The following is a 20,028-nucleotide window of genomic DNA, read 5'->3' as shown; positions in this document are numbered from 1 at the left end:
AAGCCCCCTCCCTACCCATCTTCAAATCCTTGCTCAAAGCCCACCTCTTCAATGTTGCTTTCGGCACCTAACCTTTATACCTTTCAGGAAATCTAGACTGCCCCTATTTGACTGACTGTACATTTGTCCTTTAGATTGTAAGCTCCTTTGAGCAGGGACTGTCCTTCTATGTTAAATTGTACAGCGCTGTGTAACCCTAGTAGCGCTTTAGAAATGTCAAGTAGTAGTAGAAGTAGTAGAAGAGCGGCTGCCAGGAGGATACACGTGATATTGGAGGAGTGCAAGGACAATTTTGCACAAAGCGAGGCAGGTTCATAGTGCATATCGGGAAGAGCCCGCAGTGAGAGGTGCAGAGTGGAGCCTCAGTTCATTTGGATTAGGAGCAGCTTTACCGCACTGTGTGCGCAACAGGCGAGAGTCACTAGAAGGTGAAGGAGCCAGCTGTTAAAGCACTGATGGGGTGATCGTGCTTATGGACAAAATGTAGAATGAGACTGGGAGGAATGAGAGGTGATGCATGAATGTTGTGGGAGGAAGAAGTTAGTTGAGGATTCTACTGTTACTGTGTTTACTTATTAATAAGTTATACCAGAGTTCATGAAAGTGTTGGGAAAATATATAAGGAGTGGATGTTGAATGCGTGCAGATATAGATTGCCAAATCATTGTTGGGGGGGGGGGGGGGGGGTAGGATGGGCAGAGAGGAGGATATTTGGTTAGGCTGGGGAGGTCTATCTGAGAAGTGGAGGGGAGGGAAGAATATAAAACCTAAGGCAAGTTTTCCTTCCTTGCTGCCTATTCGAAGGGATGCATCGGTGGGAATCGGGAGTAGGGAAGGCGGGAGCGGGGTGGGGATGGGAAAGAGAGAGGAAGGGAGGGAATGGAGGAAGGGTTGGTGGGTACAAGCTTCAAATGGGAGAGGGGGAGGAGGGAGGGGGGAAATACAGGGAGGTGAGGGAGGGGGTAGGGTCTTTAAGGGATGTAGGTGCACCATTGGAGTGAAGGTAGGAAATATGTGGCATGCTGAGGAAGTGCCGGGGGGGGGGCTTAGCTGGGAGGCCCCCCCGATCAGTGGAAGGATTTTGGTTACGGGGGAGAGCCAGATGGGCCTGTTATGGCGGGAGCGGCTCTCAGAATAGTGACCTTAAATGTGGCAGGGATTAATTCACCAGTCAAGAGGACAAAACTTTTGCAATACCTAAAAAGATTAAAAGCTGATGTAGCTTTGCTTCAAGAGACCCACCTAAGCAGTATAGAACATGCTAAATTGCGTAGGGATTGGGTGGGAGAAGTATACTTTGCATCTTATAATGACCAGCAGAGAGGAGTTGCTATATTAATAAATAAGGCGGTGGCATTTATATTACAGGAGGTGAAACAAGAAACAGAGGGTAGATGGGTGATAGTGATGGGTAGTTTGCAAGGGCAGAAAATAGCGCTTTGCAGCCTGTATGCCCCAAACACATATTTATTGCATTTGTATCCCACATTTTCCCACCTCTTTGCAGGCTCAATGTGGCTTATAATACATCATGGATGGTGGAAAGAAAATAGACATTTAGTATTACAGAGGATTTTGGGTACATGATAATGATAAAGCATGATGATAGTATAACAAGTTTTATATTCCCAACCCTTCTTCATCCAGCTTCAGGCAAACTTGGCGATGATAGATTATTACCCATTGTTAGTGGGAGAGGACTTTAATTTCACCAGTGGCCCATCCATAGATTGCCAGTCCCCGAGGCAACCACTGAAAAATCATGGGAAGAAGGGAGTAAATTACTTATGTGAAGAATTAGCATTAGTAGATGCCTGGCGCCTGTTGCACGAGGAGGAGAGAGACTACGTTTTTCTCATGCCCGCACAAGATGCATGCCCGATTGGATTATATACTGGTGACGGGGGTATTGTGGAGTAGGACGCAAGGGACGGAAATAGGAGAAGCGGACATCTCAGATCATGCACCAGTATGGGTAGATATTGAGTGGAATACCCCTAGTAGGCCTGGTCGGTGGCATATGAACCCGGCCTTAAACCAGAGCATAGAGTTTAAAGAATATTTGGTAAAGGTGTGGCAGGAGTACGTGGAGGAAAACAAGGTGGAGGATGTAGGCCCCTGAATTTATTGGGAAGCAGCAAAAGCGGTTCTCAGGGGGAAGATAATAGCGTATGGAGTAACACTGCGTAAGAAGTGGGATCAGGCCTTAATGACCATGGGCAAGCGGCTGGGGGAGGCCCGTCGGAGACATATTGCATAGCCATTGGAGGGGAACAGGCGAGCATATTTAGAAAGCAGAAGGGAGGTTCAACGCCTGCTCACTGAGAGAGCACTATATAGTATTAAACCTTACAAGTATGGGATGCGTAGGTGGAGAAATAAAACAGGGAAATTGCTAGCATCCCTGGTTAAACAACGCTCGGGGAAAACATATATCGCCAAATTAAGAGGGTCGCAGGGTGAGAGCATTACAACACAGGCAGAGATAAAAGGAGCATTCACACGTTTTTATAAGGCGTTATATGATAAAGGAACTTTTTCAGACAGGGGATGTGAGGAATTTTTTCAACACTTACAGCTCCCACGGTTAGATATCACTCATGTCGCAAAGTTGAGTGCCCCCATCACAGGGAAGGAAATTCAAGAGGTGATTAAACACCTAAAGCCAGCTAAGGCCCCAGGCCCGGACGGGTTAGGTCCAGAGCTTTATAAGACTATTACAAAACCATTGCATTCCTGCATTAGCAGAACTATTTGATGAACTCCGGGAGTCTCAGACAATGGGGCCTACCCTGAATCACGCTTATATAACTATATTGCCAAAGCCAGGGAAAGATGCAGAACTAGTGGGCTCTTACAGACCTATCTCATTGATAAATCAGGATCTTAAGATATTAGCTAGTGTGCTTGCTACTCAGCTGGGGGAATGCTTGCCCCAGTTGGTACATGCTGACCAAGTCGGGTTTGTCAAGGGTAGGTTTGCGTCTGCAAATATTCTGAAGGTATGCCGCATATTAAGAGAGGGCAAGTGCAGACGGGGGGATGCCATTATAGCCAGCTTAGACGCTGAGAAAGCTTTTGACAAGGTGGTATGGTCATATCTCTTTTGGGTCTTACAACGGTATGGGATCAGAGGGGCGTTCCTTGATTGGGTACGTGTTTTATATAGCAATCCGACCGCTCAACTGATAATTAACGGGAACCTTACGGCCAATATCATGCTGGAGAGGGGGACACGGCAGGGGTGTCCGTTGTCACCCCTGCTATTTGTCCTGACACTAGAGCCACTGGCTGCTAAGATACAGCAGGATAGGAGTATACAGGGTATAACTATGGGGGGCGAGGAATTTCGAGTCAATCTGTTCGCGGACAACATGCTGCTGATGTTGGATAATGCGAGGGAATCGTTACCAGCAGTGATGGGACTAATAAGAGCTTTTGGGACATTTGCTGGGCTTAGAATAAATTTTGAGAAATCAGAGGCTCTTGCAGTATCTGGCATATGTTATAGCAAGCACTTGGAGGATTTTCCTCTGTTATGGGCTACTACGGGGATTAGGTATTTGGGGGTGTATCTGAGCCATGATTATGAGGGATGTATAGAAAAAATGTAATAGAGAAGGTGGAAACAGTGCGCAAGATATGTGTTCAATGGAGGGACCTTCCCGTGGGCTTCAGAGGGCGTATAGCTCTGATTAAGATGGTGGTGCTGCCGAAACTGCTTTATCCTTTGCAGATGATACCCTTTTGGGTGGCAAAGAGAGAGGAGGAGCTGTACCGTAGCTTTATTACAACGTTTATCTGGAACCATAAGCGCCCGAGAATAGCGTTTGCCAAACTGGTGCGGGGAAGAAAAGGGGGAGGGGTACGGCTTCCAGACCTCCGGTTATATAATGTGGCAGAGCTAATGCGATGGCTTCATGAGTGCCATACGGGATTGGCTAAGTATGCGTTACCGGAGTTCTGGCAGAGTTGGTGCGCCCCGGTAGATATGTTCTCCCTACTAGGGGGATGTAAGGGGAAGTGGGGAGCATGCATTCGGAAGAATCCTTTTATAGCTGCTCTAGGGAAGGCGTGGAAATGGTGGAGGGTGGTGATAGGGGAGGCTGGGAAGGGGTACCCCTTTTTCTCATTAGAGGATAATCCAGCATTTCCAGCGGGAATGGGGAGGAGTCAATTTGAATTATGGACGGCTGGGGGGTGCAAATATATAGGGCAGCTGACAGAGTTGGGGGGTCGGGCATTCCCTACTTTCGAGCAAGTGCGGAGTACGTGGAAATTAGGGAATAAGCAATTTTTTCAGTTCTTACAGGTAAGAGATTATCATCATAAGCTGACAAGAGTGGCGGGTTCCGAGATACGGTTTACAACCTTAGACCAGGTGTTTTTTGCTGCTACCGGAGAACCAGAACGGGCTATCTCAATGGTATCAACATATAATGGAACAGAGAAAAACCCCAGCAATGGCCAAATTAGCAGAAGGGTGGAGCATGATACTGGGAGAAAGTATAACACCGGAGAGACTGGGGGAGGATTTTGAGAATCTCTCTAAAATCACCCCTAATGCAGCACTGCAAGATATACAATACCGCATACTACACAGGGTATATATCGCGCGGCAGCGTGGGAAAGAAATGGGGCTGTGGGAAGAAGAAGAGTGCATGAGGTGCCACGGGGAAAAGGGCTCATTTGTCCATACCTTTATGGAGTGCCCATCTCTGGCAGAACTATAGGCACACTCCTTGGAGGTGATGGAAAAAGCAATTGGGAAACCGTTTGAGTGGTCCTTCGGGGCCTTGTTATTGGGAGAGATGACGTGCTTGCGGAAGGAAGGATTGTCGGAGGTGCAAGGAAGATTTGTCCTCTTGGCATCTTTATTGGTCAAGAAGTGCATATTGCAGTTCTGGGCAGAGCCGCTGCCGCCACCAAATCGGGCCTGGCATTTTCTGATGAAAGAAGTGACTGCATGGGTGGAGTTGCAGTATGGACTAGCGCCAACAAGCAGACATAAGGCATATCGGGGACTTTGGCAAACCTATATGCGGTTATATGAAGGGGAGGTTTCTCTCCCGGGCCCACAGTAAAGAAAACTGGTTAGCTGCAGTGGTGTACCGGGGGGGGGGGGGGGGGGGGGGGGGAGGAATAAAAAAAAGGGGAGAAATGGGGAATGGAACATGGCAACTACATTGTACGCAGAGATGATGTAGGGCACTCTTTTGGTTATAGGTTGATAATGAATGGGGAGAACATTGTTTTATAATTCACTGTGTGAGTTTTGTTATGGTCAGGTTACTATATGCTCTGTACCATCCCTTAATAAAGATATTTTCCAAAAAAAGAAAAGGAAAAGAATCCCCACCCTTCCTTCCCTAGTGGAATGGGCTGAGAGTTCTTCTGCAAGTACCTGCGTGTGCTGAGAGCTGAATGAATGAGCTCTCAGAGGGCAATCTGGAGGTTTTTGATACCAACTGAGTGTGTATCTAAGACAGACTATATGAAGAACCCACCAGTTGGAAGTTGTAAGGGGTCACACCTTTCGTGGAAAACCTTCAGCCTCCTCCCGACCGGCAAGTCGCCTGGGACGGACACTTTTACTATGGCTATACTCTGCCAGAGCCAGTCAAAAGCTTGTCCATTGCTTTGAGTGGGGAGCAGCAGGGGCCTTAGGCACACACTGTTGACATGAACAAGAACGCTGGGGCTGAGCCTGAACAGGCTGATGTGCCAAGGGGTTGTACCTATGCCTCTGATAGTAACAGGTACTTCTCCATGGCTTGCTAAAAGTCCTCCTAGCTAAGAAGGAAGATGCAGAAGGTGCCTGGTGGGAGAGAGAGAAGAGATGGTATCAGTACATTTTTTTGATTTGGGTTTTTTTTCCCCAAAAATATTTTATTGGATTTTCATTGGAAATAAGACAAACCAACAAATAAACAAGTACAGTGAAATATAATACATAATACATAATATTATGCATAAAAAAGGAGGATGTCATACTATGTTATGAACAATAATAGTAAACATATTATATTAATTATTATAATGAATGAATATAGTCATTGAGAGGAGACCCTATCAGAGTCTTCTTATTGGAAGCTCCAAGTAAGCGTGCTGAAGCTAATTCAAACTTGTAAAGCAAGACAGATTGCTACCAAAAGTGTTCATTTAAAAATGTGGAACTTTTCCAATTTGCGAATACCATATGTTGTCCTATAGTGACCAAGACATCAAATAGTGCTTTATGGTGATCTGGCAAGCAGATATCAGGTGAACAAGATTTGAACATTATTAATGATATATTAAGATGCACATGGATTTTAAGGTCAGCGACCTCCTCAACTTTCTCTCCAAAAAGGTCCCCCCCCCCCCCCCCCCCCCCCCCAGCATATGGCATTCACCAACCTCTACTAAACAGAATGTTCCAAGTCAGAAATATGCAATATGCCGCTATGAGAGTCTACACATTGCTATAGCCGCCATGAGAGTCTACACATTGCTATATTCTGAACAGAGATCCTAGATGCCACATCAAATGTGTCTTAAGTGCCCCTGGCCAAGAACTTTTGACACGCCCTCTGCTGCTTGACCAACTGGTGAAGTGACTCAGCCTGACAACTTGTGCACCAAGTTTCACAAGCAGATGCTCGTGAACAGTGGTATGATTGTATTCGGGAGATTAGCATTGAAGCCTGGTACATCTTCCTCCCAAAAGAATCCAAAGTTCTAGCTTCTGTACCCTGGAGTGCCGAGTCACAGTCCCTCGAACTCCTGGCTCTTTGGAGAGCGGATTCCACCACCATGGAATTGTGAGGCAACCAAGGCTTGTCAAAACCAGGTGCACTGTGGATCCGATACTGTGTATCAATCTTCTTGGGCATGACCAGGAATGACAGAGGGGACTCCCAGTTCCGAACAAGGACTTCATGGAGTGCCTCATGGAGAAGGACAGTTACAGCCTACCTAGGAGGAGACATGTAGTTCAGGACCTCGAGCCCTGGGCTCATCCTCCACTTCCAAAGGAAAGGGAATAGCATCAGTCATTTGCTTAACAAAAGAAGGGAATGAAAGGATCTCCAGAGATTTTCTCTTTTCAGGTGGAGGGTTCAGAGGAAATTCCATAGAACTCACCAGAGGAAAAGTACCTTCGATCCTCCTCTGAATCTCATGAGCACTCCTCTTCAGTGTTAGACAATACCTCCTGATGAGAATGTAGACACCGAACCTGCCTCGTAGTGGAGGAACCATGCCCTTGAGAATGGCGTCGAGAGCTCGGTTCTACTACTACTTATCATTTCTATAGCGCTACTAGATGTACGCAGCGCTGTACACTTGAACATGAAGAGACAGTCCCTGCTCAACAGAGGTTCCCACCTCAACTCTGGTGAAGCTTCCTCCACCGACGTCGAGGGAGTGCTGGCTTGGGTGGGGGCAGTCAACACCAGAGCCACATGCGGCATTGGTGTCTGAGGCAGCACCGCAGGCTGAGGGCCAAGCAGGGGCCACAACAGTAGGCAAGGTAGATGCAAGCACTGCCGATGCAACCCGTTGCAAGAGGCCATCCAGCAGCTCAGGGAGCAAGGCCTGGATTTGCTCATCGAGGGCCAACATCGGGAAAGGCTGGGATGCCAGCTCAGGCGCAGGTTGCAGAACGGGTGGGGTAGATGCCGGAGCTGGGTCTTGGCTGCTAGGAGACCAGCACCTTGGCACCTCCTGTATGGAAGAGGAGCGGTCCTCCTGGCGCCGATGCTTCTCGGGTGCCAAATCCTTTGACGCCCCAGAGCTCATGGCACCATGCATCAAGGGCGACCAATGACAATGCTTCTTGGCCTTCACCCGAAACATGTCAGCCGATGAGGACGATGTCGAATCCACACATCGCCTCAGTGTTGGGTCCAATACGGTCCTGGGGGCCCCGCACAGCAGGAGGCCTCAAGGCAGGTGGAGACCCGCTCGATGCTTCAATGCTCCTACTGCCTAAGGGTCTAGATGCAGCCATATTTACCAACGCTTCCGATGCAACGCTCAATGTTGATACAGATGCCTCTGACCTCGATGCCGACGTCAAGGAACTAGACGGCTCCAAAAATCTTCTCTCACTGCGCCTCTCTGGAAATCTGGGTCCTCTTCTTCATGCGAAGACAGAGAACACAGTTAGTGGGGTTATGATCAGGCCCAAGACACCGTAGACACCAAGAATGGGTATCCTTCCCGAGACTGACCGATTGCACTGGATACAGCGCTTAAAGACACTGGGAACCTTCATGGACATGGAAGAAAAAACTGCGTCAGTAAAATTAAACGAAGCGATGGTACCTGAAAAAGGGGCAAGGCATGGGAAAAAATGAAGGGAAAATTCCTGGCCTAAGTCAAGGCCTAAAAGCAGCTGAACGATGATGAAAAAGAAAGGAAACTTAAAACCAGGCAAAATAAACTAAAAATATAAGGCAAAGACAAAAATGGGGTTCCACAACCAGGAACACAATTCTGGATGAAAAAAGTCGCCAAAAGGCAAGAAAAAACGGTAGAAAAAGAACTGAGGACACCATGTTCACGCGGCAGGCGGGAAGACATTCTCACATGCATGGTGGAGCATGTCTTGCGCTCCACAAAGCTCTACTTATACTTTTTATAAGTCCCGGACCTGGCGATGCGGGTCATAGTCACCCATTTGTGAGAATAAATAAGCCTGCTTTTGTCCACAGAGAAATAAAATAATCCAAGAACTGAGAAGAAATTTCCAGACTCTAAACCATTCAGTGTGCTAACAGTCTATATATCTTTTTTTGTAAGGAGAATGCAAAGTAATTTCAATAAACAATTTCTATAGTTTTCTGACAATCTTGAGAATATAACATAGAAACATGATGGCAGATAAAGGCCATATGGCCCATCCAGTCTGCCCATCCTCTGTAACCCCTAACTCTTCCTTTTCCTAAGCGATCCCGCATGCATATCCCATGCCTTTTTAAATTCTGACACAGTCCTCCTTTGTTTTAGTTTGGTTTAATAGTTGACAGACCCTCTAAAGTTTGGGCAGAAGCACTGTGCTCTGCTTATCAGAACTCCAGGTGGGCATTAAGGAAGACATTTTTAAGGTAGGGATTATGAGCATATGAAAAGGACTAAGATACAAAATGGTATTATTGAATAGGACTAATATGAAAATGATAATATTGAAAATCATTCAGATAATTCAGGTAACAGTTAAGCTATTTACAGTGAAATACATTTTTCAAATACTACCAATTTAAAATCTAACATGGATATTAATGTTCTTTTTTCACATCTAAATGAGTGTATTTTTATACAGATCACCAAGCAAGATCGCAGGTGAATACTTCTGTGTAGATAAAGTAAGCTTTTTCAAAGTCAGGAGCCAGCTCTGCTGATCTCAAAATACACAACCAAGGTTCATGTCACTAGCAATTTTCAGTGACAAGCAACTGCTACTGGGTAAGTGGACACAGGTCTTATGTCCTCAATTTTATTCTTAGCAGATCACGTTCACCATACAAAAACTATTGCATATACATCACCAGAGATCCATTTAAACAACTGGACATGAACAATGAACTTAAACCCACCACAGTTCTATCCATTCTCCCCCTCTTCAGAGGAACAGATCCCCAGGTCTTAACTGCTTGTTTCTCCCCCCCCCCCCCCCCCCCCCCACCTTATGCAATGAAGTGTCTAAATCCATCCATCCACTCTTAAATTTCTCAAAGGCAAAGGCAGATACAGTTATCTCAAGACGTTCTCCATTAGTTAGCTCAGTGCGCTTCACTGATGCAGGAGATCCAAGAAATATGTAGTTGTTTTTCAATGAAGGGCAGTAAGCCTGGAAAAAAAGTTGCTACAATGAAAATATCAGGGAAGCTCTAACCTCTCCCATGAAGATACTATTTCTCTGCTCAATGATACAATATTGATTATCAAAGCTCTTCTCGTTGGCAAAAATGACAGCTGCAGGCAAAGTAGTATAAAGGTTTTTCAGATCTAGGAGGAAGCTCTTCATATATAATAGTGAATGCCAAAATTAGCAACCTTTTCCCAATGTTGTTTGACGCCCTGACTAAATTTTTAAAAAAAAATGCCTTTTGTACTGCACATTCTTCAGCATCAGCTACTGATGTTGCCATAAATTCTATAAAGCCTGGTGGGGTTGAGTACTATCAACACAGCAGTTTATACCCAATTCTGTTGTTAAAATAGATCTTTGATACCAAAGTATAAATTTTCTGTTTCCAAATCTTTTTCCTAGGCTACAAAGTGCTTGTGTTTAATCAGAAAGGGAGGCATAAGCAAAGTGCATGTTATTAAGAGAGTGTGCACTATTGCTAATGTATTCACGTGCATGATAGTGCGTGCATCTATCAAGAAACAGTGCATACTAGGTACAAATAATGTGCACACTAATAATAATTTTGAAACAATAAAAAAAGCAGAAAAATCCCAAAATGAATATTTTTGGCTACCCATCCCTAATAAATTTTTGGGATGATACCATTTAGATTATGCATAGTATCTCTGTTTTCCGCTGATAATTGTACGTTCATTTCTTTGGAGGTTAAAGAGTGCCTACTTTATTATTTTTATTTTTTACTACTTATTTAGATTTTGCTCACACCTTTTTCAGGTGTGAGCTCAAGGTGAGTTACATTCAGGTACTCTGGATATTTCTCTGTCCCAGGACTCACAATCTAAGTTTGTACCTGAGGCAATGGAAGGTTAAGTGACTTACTACTACTACTACTTAACATTTCTAGAGCGCTACTAGGGTTACGCAGCGCTGTACAATTTAACAAAGAGAGACAGTCCCTGCTCAAAGAGCTTACAATCTAATAGACAAGTGAACGGTCGGTCCGATAGGGGCAGTCAAATTGGGGCAGTCTGGATTCACTGAACGGTAAGGGTTAGGTGCCGAACGCAGCATTGAAGAGGTGGGCTTTAAGCAAAGACTTGAAGACGGGCAGGGAGGGGGCTTGGCGTAAGGGTTCAGGAAGGTTGTTCCAAGCATAGGGTGAGGCGAGGCAGAATGAGCGGAGCCTGGAGTTGGCGGTGGTGGAGAAGGGTACTGAGAGGAGGGATTTATCCTGTGAACGGAGGTTACGGGCGGGAACGTAAGGGGAGATGAGGGTAGAAAGATAGTGAGGGGCAGCAGACTGAGTGCATTTGTAGGTAAGAAGGAGAAGCTTGAATTGAATGCGGTATCTGATCGGAAGCCAGTGAAGTGACTTGCCCAAGATCACAAGCAGCAGCAGTGGGATTTGAACCAGCCACCTCTGGATTGCAAGACAGGTGCTCTAACCACTAGGCCACTCCTCCACTCCAGTTGGAAGTGTTTGTAAAATACTTGCTCAGTGACAGGGATTTTCTTTTAGATTTGGGAAGTTAAAGACTCTCTCCTTGTTCAACCAATTAACCCAAGCTACAAAGATTGCGACTGCATATTTCAACAGTGAGAGAATAACAATCACACATACCTGGGAAAAAATATGGGATTGTATAGATTTGTGAAGCAAGTAAACCTTTCCAATCAGGAATAAGCTTTGTTATAGCTTCCAGAGCCAAAGGGCTCCTCTGATAATTGGGTTAGAAAATCCCCTCCAGAACCCTTGCAAGCCACGAGATCCAGTAAACAGCTATCCCCTCCAGTGCCATCTGCTCTAAACCCACCCACTGTTTACGTATAGAATATCACCCACTCCAGGATAGCCTCAAGCTGTGCCACTATGTAATAAACTTTAAAAGTTGCAACTGCTATAAAACCCACTGACCTAACTGTTTCAGTCAGCTAATGATTTTCTGAGGCACCACAAAGTAGTACCCAAGAAGGATGGGAGAAACAGTGACGTAGCAGGGGGGGCTGCCACCTGGGGCAGGGCGGTTAGCCGTTGCAACCCCCCCCCCCCCCCCCCGACCAGCTCCCGCACCCTACCTTTTTTTTTTTTTTAATTTATTTATTTATTACGTTTTTAACTTTATAACAAGAATTCACTTGTTATTGAAATACAGCATAATAGGCGTTTACACTGAAAACAAAAATAAAGAAATACAATTGCAATAATTACATCAGCTTAATCCAACAAATAACATTAATGCTTTCTTAGACCATATTAAATGAGGAGGCGGTAAGAGTAGAGAAGTTAAACTTAAATAGTAAAAATAGTAAATGACATGGGGCGTATTATTTCCACAAATATCTTATATTCATTTCAGCTGCTTCAACTCAAGAAATGATTTTAAATGTTCTGGTAAATAAAAGGTATATTTAACCTGACCCAATTTAACAATACATTTACATGGAAAAGCTAAGAAGAAAGTTCCTCCTATATCCGCACCCTACCTTTAAAAAGAATATCGGGAGGCGAGGTGCAGTGCCTCGCGCTTGCCCTGCACGTAAAAGAAATGTGGACCGTCGGGCCTTCTCTCGCTCTGTCTGTCCTGCCCTTGCGGAAATAGGAAGTTGCGTCAGCGGAGGGCGGGACAGATAGAGCGAGGGAAGACCCGACGGTCCACATTTCTTTTATGTGCAGGGCAGGCGCGAGGCACTGCACCTCGCCTCCCGATATTCTTTTTAAAGGTAGGGTGCGGGAGCTGGTTGGGGGGAGGGGTGTCAATTTGCCGAGGGTGGGGGGAGCTGGCAGGGAGCACCCCCCCCCCCCCCCTGAGCTGACACCCGGGGTGGACCGCCCCTCCCTTGCTACGCCACTGGGAAGAACAGACATGAAAGCTAAACAGGACCAAAAAAGAAAGCCATACAGGCAGAATTGCTGTATCAGTGATTATAACTCCTGCTAAATAAGGCTACGAAGAAACATGAGATAATAAAAAGAGGCAGGAATAAAAATACTGGGAAACAGAGAAAAAATCAATCCAAAATAGGAGAGACACATTTCAGAAAACAGATGACAAAACTGTTACCCAGAACAAAGGGTAATGACTAGTTATTTAACCTAGAATACCACAAACAGGAAAGAGTCAGCTACAAAACAGGGCATAGGCTGAAAAAGGTGAGAGCAAAAATCCAAATAAATAAATAGACACAGAAGCCGAACAGCAAGTAAGCCCTTTAGCTTATGATACATCAGAGATTTTGAAAAAAAAACTCGGGTTCAATCAGAAAGGGAAACTCAACTGGAAAAACAATTTTGGAATTTTGGGACATAAGAGGCTTTGAGAACAGAAGCTGTGCGACATAAACAGCCGTGAGAAATTGAGGATTGAGTACATTAAGTCTGTGAAATCAGAAAAAGCCAAACAAGACTGACCATAGAAAGGATCAGTCCAGGGAAGAATCTATAAAGATTATAGATAAACATAGATAAAAGAGCTAAGTACAAAACAGTCCACATTACAAGTATACGAGGTAAGGAAATATTAACCTGATCATTACGGGATAGTTCCTTCAATTCTGCACAGGAGTATCCAAGGGCAAACTGAAAAGGAGTCCAATCAAATCTGAGAATAAGCATAGATAAGACTCAAAAAAGAGAAAGGAATCCATCCATTCAGATAGAAAAACTAACCTCGAAACTGAGGGGTCGATATGCTAGTTAATGATGAAAAGAATAGGATCATCTGAAGACAAGGATAGACCATATTAACATCTCAGAATAATCTTAACAGATATGAAGCAGAATCACTCATTGTAAAAACAGAGCAAATTGAATCATAAAGGTTATCCAACACAAAGCAGCACTCGCACTGCATGCTAGAAAAGCACTGGCGAATATGAAACGTGACAAAAAGGCTATAGAAATAAGACGAAAAGCTCTACTGCATCTGGCTTGCATTGGATAAGCATGGTGAGCCACAGTTGTGTGTCCGCACAGCCTGTGCTTCTGTCCGAATCAGCTTGAATACATTTAACAAGATTGCAAACACAACAACCAGTCTCCTCATTCCCTCAGTAAGAGCAAGAATGTGTGTAAAACTATATTGCTGCTTCCTGTACCACTTCTCACATAAGGTACTACTAACCTTCTGATTGACATGTTAGGAACCTCCTTACCAGAGACATCCGAGATACATGGTAGAACTATCTGTTACAGCACTACACATTACACTGAATTAACTTTATCCCTATTCAAAGGATCAAGAACACCTTAAGCGAAGGAACTATCTGAATAGCATGAGGTGTACAGTAACAGTGTATTGAATTAAGTGCAACTGAATTAAAAACCATACGTCCTTTCAAGCTAGCAAAACCAATCCGAAGAAGAGATGTCTGAGATTGAAGGACTAGATAAGGAGAGTCTGTGGAAAGCTGCATTGCTAAAGGTGAGACTAGTAGCTTGCAGAGGATGAGGCTGAACTAAAAGAACCTGTGATCAAGAGCCCAGCAGTGATTAAGACTGTACTTGAGGTATACATGGAATTAAAAACTCAGTCAAGTCTGTGACTAAGAGCACTTAAGTAGAAAATATGTGGCCAGAAGAAACAGATACCAGAAACCTACTACAATCCAATATCATGGTCTCATGAGATACATACACTGTAAGCTGAGCAGAGCTAGAAAGCCCTAGTTCTCCGAGGACAAGCAGGCTGCTTGTTCTCACGACTGGGTTGACGTCCACGGCAGCCCCCTCCAACCGAAGCAAAAATCTTGCGGGAGGTCCTGCACGCAGGGCACGCCCACCGTGCTTGCGCGGCCATCTTCCCGCCCGTGCGCGACCGTTCCCGCTCAGTTTTTTCCTTTCTGCGCTGGAGAGAGACGCGTCTTCATTCCTCTCCTAGTCAGCCCCGGAAACCGGTTTGCGGCCTAGTCCGCGCTTTATTTTGTTGTTGTTGCGCGTTCGCGCTTTTTTCGTTTAAAAAAAAAAAAAGAAAAAGAGTTTTCCCTCGTCATTCTTTAGTCGCGAGGTAGCCTCGTCGCGGCCGCGGTCGTTTCTTTTTCTTTCTTCCGGTGTGCTTTTCACCGCCACCATCGACGATTTTGATTTCGCCAATGTGATTTTTCCGTCGATGTCCTCGAAGGTCCCGAGCGGATTCAAGAAGTGTGGTCGGTGCGGCCGGCAGATCTCGCAGACCGATACTCACGCTTGGTGCCTCGGCCCAGAGCATAATTCCAAGACGTGCACCTTGTGTCTCGGCTTACAGAAGCGGACGCAGGTGGCGAGGCAAGTTCTTCGGGACCGTCTTTTTGGAACTTGCGCTGGCCCTTCGACGTCGACCTTGACGGCATCGGTGTCGATGGCCAGGTCTTCGGTACCGGTACCGATGTCAACGGCGTCGACTGTGGCATCGACCCCAGGAGCACAGGTTCCCTTGGCCCGACAACCTGCCAGCGACGGTGGTGGTGAGCGGCCGCATGGGCAGTCTGCCCCGGCCACTCCCGCTGCTCAGGGCCATCGGGACCGAACCCTGTCGGATCCGATACCTCGAGGCCGTGGGGACTCCACCTCCTCCTCGTCTCTTCCGTGGAGCGCCGATGACAGACATCGGAAGAAAGCTGCCAAAAAGCACCGTCATCGGTCACCCACGGCGCATGGGACTGGCAGCTCTGGGACATCGAGAGAGGACTCGACCCCCAGGAAGCGGCAGTGCCGGGAGGAGCGCTCCCCCTCGTTCGAAGAGGTGTCGATGCGCAGGTCGTCGGGTACCTCGGTACCGTCTCCTGGACCCGGGCAGCTTCCAGCACCGACGTCCACACTGGCCCCCCTGCCTTTCCCGACAGCGGGCCTAGACGAGTGCCTCCAAGCCATCCTTCCGGGGATCCTGGAAGGGCTGATGCGCCAGGCCTTGCCGGCACCGGTGGTGCTTGCGCCCTCGGTGCCGTTGATGGAGGCGCCGGTGGGCTCTGGTCCGGTGATGAGGCCTCCGACGCCGCTTGCGGCACCGGTGTTGACTGCCACTCAGGTGGAATCCCCATCGAAGTCGATGGAGGGAGCTTTGTCCCCGCCGGCGCGGGAGTCCACCTCTCGACGCCATCATCGAGGACGTGGTTCCTCGCAGTCGAGACGGGCCCGGTTGCGGTCTGAGCTGAGAGAGCTCATGTCCGACACCGAGGAGGAGGCCTCGTGGGGGGAGGAGGAGGACCCCAGATATTTCTCCTCCGAGGAGTCTATGGGCCTTCCCTCCGACCCCACTCCTTCACCGGAGAGGAAGCTCTCGCCTCCTGAGAGCCTCTCCTTTGCCTCTTTTGTCCGGGATATGTCTATCAGCATTCCCTTCTCAGTGGTTACTGTGGATGAGCCGAGGGCGGAGATGCTCGAAGTCCTCGACTATCCATCACCACCTAGAGAGTCTTCAACAGTACCGTTGCACAATGTCCTCAAAGAGACACTGCTTCGGAACTGGTTGAAGCCGTTATCTAATCCCACCATCCCCAAGAAAGCGGAGTCCCAATACAGAATTCACTCAGACCCGACGCGATTCGGCCTCAATTGCCTCATGACTCGGCGGTCGTGGACTCTGCTCTCAAGAGAGCACGGAGTTCGAGGGATACCGCCTCGGCGCCCCCTGGGCGGGAGTCTCGCACTCTGGACTCGTTTGGGAGGAAGGCCTACCAATCTTCCATGCTCGTGACCAGAATACAATCATACCAGCTCTACATGAGCATCCACATGCGGAATAATGTGCGGCAATTGGCGGACCTGGTTGACAAGCTCCCCCCGGAGCAGTCCAGGCCATTTCAGGTGGTGGTCAGGCAGCTGAAGGCATGCAGAAAATTCCTGTCCAGGGGTATTTATGACACCTGTGATGTGGCATCCAGAGCTGTGGCCCAAGGTATAGTGATGCGCAGACTCTCCTGGCTGCGTGCCTCTGACCTGGACAACCGCACCCAGCAGCGGCTGGCGGATGTCCCTTGCCGGGAGGATAACATTTTTGGTGAGAAGGTCGAGCAGTTGAGAAGATCATGGTGGAATAAACCAGTCTAGAAGCTGAAAATCTAAGGAGCTGCATGGTACACTATCACCATTCCACTAGAGACAGAAAATATTGAGGTGCTATGGAAGCACGGTATCCTTAAGGGATACCATGCTCCCATACAAATTTCTTCCAACCATGAATAGGTTTAATAGCAGTGTTTCATACAAGTTGTAACCTCTGTATCTATGTTTTCAGAAAACCAGCAATTATGGAATTGTAGTAATCCAGTCTTGAAATCACTAAGCTATGCAGAAGGATACGTAGGCACGAGGGTTTGAGAAGAGATCTCATATAAGAAATACAACAATAGCCAGCACCTATGATAGCTTTACGTTGCAACTCAGCTAATACCTTCAGGTCACAGTACAGACAACAGTCTAAGGCTACCAATACAGCCGAGTCTTTAATACTGTCTTAAAAGCTGACACTTCCAGAGAGCGAGACTGAAGATAACTGATATTTTCAGGATGAATACTGCTGCTGAAATTTTCAGATTATAAAACAGTCTCGGGTTAAAAAAATAAATTAGTGGAAGAGAAGTCTATACAAAGGAGACATATCGAGAAGAACTAATACCTGATCATATTCCTTGTAGACCTTTTGAAAAGGAAGAACAAAAGGAAGTAGCAAAGAATAAATAAGGCAATGAACAGCTGAAGACAGGTGTAGACATTTTGGAAAAGGAAGAACAAAGGAAGTAGCAAAGCAAAACTAAGGCACTTAGAACTGCTGGAGGCAGGTACTTCAGTCTAAAGCTTCCAGGGTTAGCTCCAAGATTTGCTTCTAAATATAAGGCTCAGACTGAAAAATTTCAGGCAGTAACCCAAACAGACCAGAAGAATACTACTACTACTTAACATTTCTAGAGCGCTACTAGGGTTACACAGCGCTGTACAAGTTAGCAAATAAGGACAGTCTCTGCTCAAAGGAGCTTACAATCTAAAGGACGAGATGTCAAGTTGTGGCAGTGTAGATTTCCTGAATAGAGGTATGGTGGTTAGGTGCCGAAGGATTTGAAGATGGGCAGGGAGGGGGCCTGGCGAATGGGCTCAGAGAGTTTATTCCAAGCATAGATAACAGACCTGAGACCACAGCTTAAAATGTATGTCTTGGAAAGCATGACCTACACAATCAGGTTCACGCCTGTATATAATATGCAAGCCGCATTGAACCTGCTATGAGTGGGAAAGCACGGGGTACAAATGTAGCAAAAAAAAATCCCAAGTTGCTTCAGGGCTATGTTGATGGGAGCTGATGCTGAGAAAAGATAATATCTAATTACTCCCAGGCAGAGGAGAAAATTACTACTTCTTGCAAGAATAAGGAACACATACTGCAACAACTGTTTAAGGAAACCTGCCTAGGGAGCTGAAATTCTAAGGAAGTTCACCTCAGCATTAAAAAAAAAAAAAACCTCAATGGAAACTCAAGGAAGAAATAAAAATTATTAAGCTCTTTGGCATGTTATATGATAGGAAATTCTTATTTCTTTGGGGGGGGGGGGGGTTCCTTTAAAGTACAAAACAATTGATTTAAAATGTCTGGCATTTCAAGTTCCAATGGCCACAAGCAGTTGATAAAATGGGCTCTAGTATAGAATGTCAAATGTAAGGCTATAACAAATGGATAAACTTGCTGTAGCTGCCCCCGTGGTCAGCAAGTAACAAAGAAGCTGTCTAAACCTGATAGGCACTGAGATCGCTACTTGGTCCAGCAGAACTCGGAAATAATATACCTGAGAATTACCTCAGGTGTACCAGATTGCTCACAAATTGATTCTAGTGTTTTGACCTAAGCAGATCCCACTGTAGCTGAACTTGATAGCACAGAGCCCTAAGATCTGAGCTACCTCAGAGGACCAGATTAAACTTGGAACAAGTATCCCTCAGGAACTGCTTATCTGTCCAGTTAATAAGGCCTGAAAAAACACCTGAGAGCTCTCAGGCAGGTGTTCTAAAAAACGCTGGTTCTAATCTAATTTCTTTAACAGCAAAATTCTGCAGCTAAGGACCTGCGATCCCTCGGATGTAGCCAATTCTCCACATGCTAAGGTACCATACAGATTTCCTTTCAAATAAATACATAGTAGAGGGAGAGGGGAGAGGGAACTCAGCTCCAGAAAAGGTAACCCCCCTGCTCAACTGAATCCCAGTTCAAAACTGGAATAGGAGTTGCAGAGTCTGTCCATCCCATCCAATGGAGACAGAGAAATACTGAGCATTCTAAGGCTGCATGGTGCCCTTGTGGGGCAAATCACAAAGAACTACTTTGTTTCTCAGTCTCCATCTGCTGGTCAATGGACAGAACCCATGGATCCCAAGGAATTGAGCTTTATATAGTGCTTTAGATAAATTTCATATTAGTTATATTAAAAAAGTATTATAAATGTGAATATAATCTGAGCTACACTGAAGATCAGGCTGTTTAGTAACCATACCCGGAGGACACGAACGCCTTGCAGAGCCATCACTTTACAAGGAGTCTGCAAATTGCAACTGTTGCCCAGTCCAAGTTGTCCATTACCACTGTAACCCCAGACGTACACCTTGAAAAAAAATTGAAAATTATTCATCACTTTATCATCTCTCCGCCATTCCTTTCAATCTCTCAAACACCCTCCCCCTAGCACTGAATGCTACCTACCCCCTTTTTAGGGCCTCTTCCCCTTCTGTTATGGCTCAGCCCACAGTTGTCCCAGGACCACTGTGCACACTCCTTATTATAAACAACTCCAAAACTAAAACCTTAAGCAACATACACATGCACATCATCTTCCACAGACAGATGCGTCCTGTACAACTATTACATATATCAGACTTCTCCAAGTTCAGATCTTGAGGACTACAAACAGGCCAGGTTTCTAATGAATATAAATGAGAAAGATCTCCATACAATGCAGACAGTGGGCATACACATCTCTCACATTTGTTAAGGTTATCCTGAAAAAAACTGTCCTGTTTGCAGCCTTTGAACTTGGACAAGTCTAATGTATATATGAAATGAAATGTACCCATATAGTAAGACTATTTCCTAAATGACTGGCTTATACATTATGAAGGGGACATTAATACTGTAAACAGTGAATAAAGACTCCCACTGATAAATATATTATATTCTTAATTTGTGCTTTTGGTCCACACAAACATTTGCTTCATG

General features: G+C 45.8%; 1 protein-coding gene across 4 annotated transcripts in view; it reads right to left on the bottom strand.

The window, feature by feature from the left end:
* Nucleotides 1-20,028, bottom strand: part of RCBTB2 (RCC1 and BTB domain containing protein 2) — a 228,079-nt gene that overhangs the window by 66,771 nt on the left and 141,280 nt on the right. For all 4 annotated transcript variants that reach the window (XM_030200479.1, XM_030200478.1, XM_030200481.1 and 1 more), the window contains exon 7: nucleotides 19,310-19,417. In XM_030200479.1, the coding sequence (XP_030056339.1) occupies nucleotides 19,310-19,417 (108 nt within the window). The remainder of the gene's footprint in view (nucleotides 1-19,309; nucleotides 19,418-20,028) is intronic.

This window comes from Microcaecilia unicolor, chromosome 4 (genome assembly GCF_901765095.1).
Source record: "Microcaecilia unicolor chromosome 4, aMicUni1.1, whole genome shotgun sequence".
Classification (NCBI taxonomy): domain Eukaryota; kingdom Metazoa; phylum Chordata; class Amphibia; order Gymnophiona; family Siphonopidae; genus Microcaecilia; species Microcaecilia unicolor.
The sequence above is the reverse complement of the archived record's forward strand: the minus strand, read 5'-3'. Positions and strand labels throughout refer to the sequence as shown.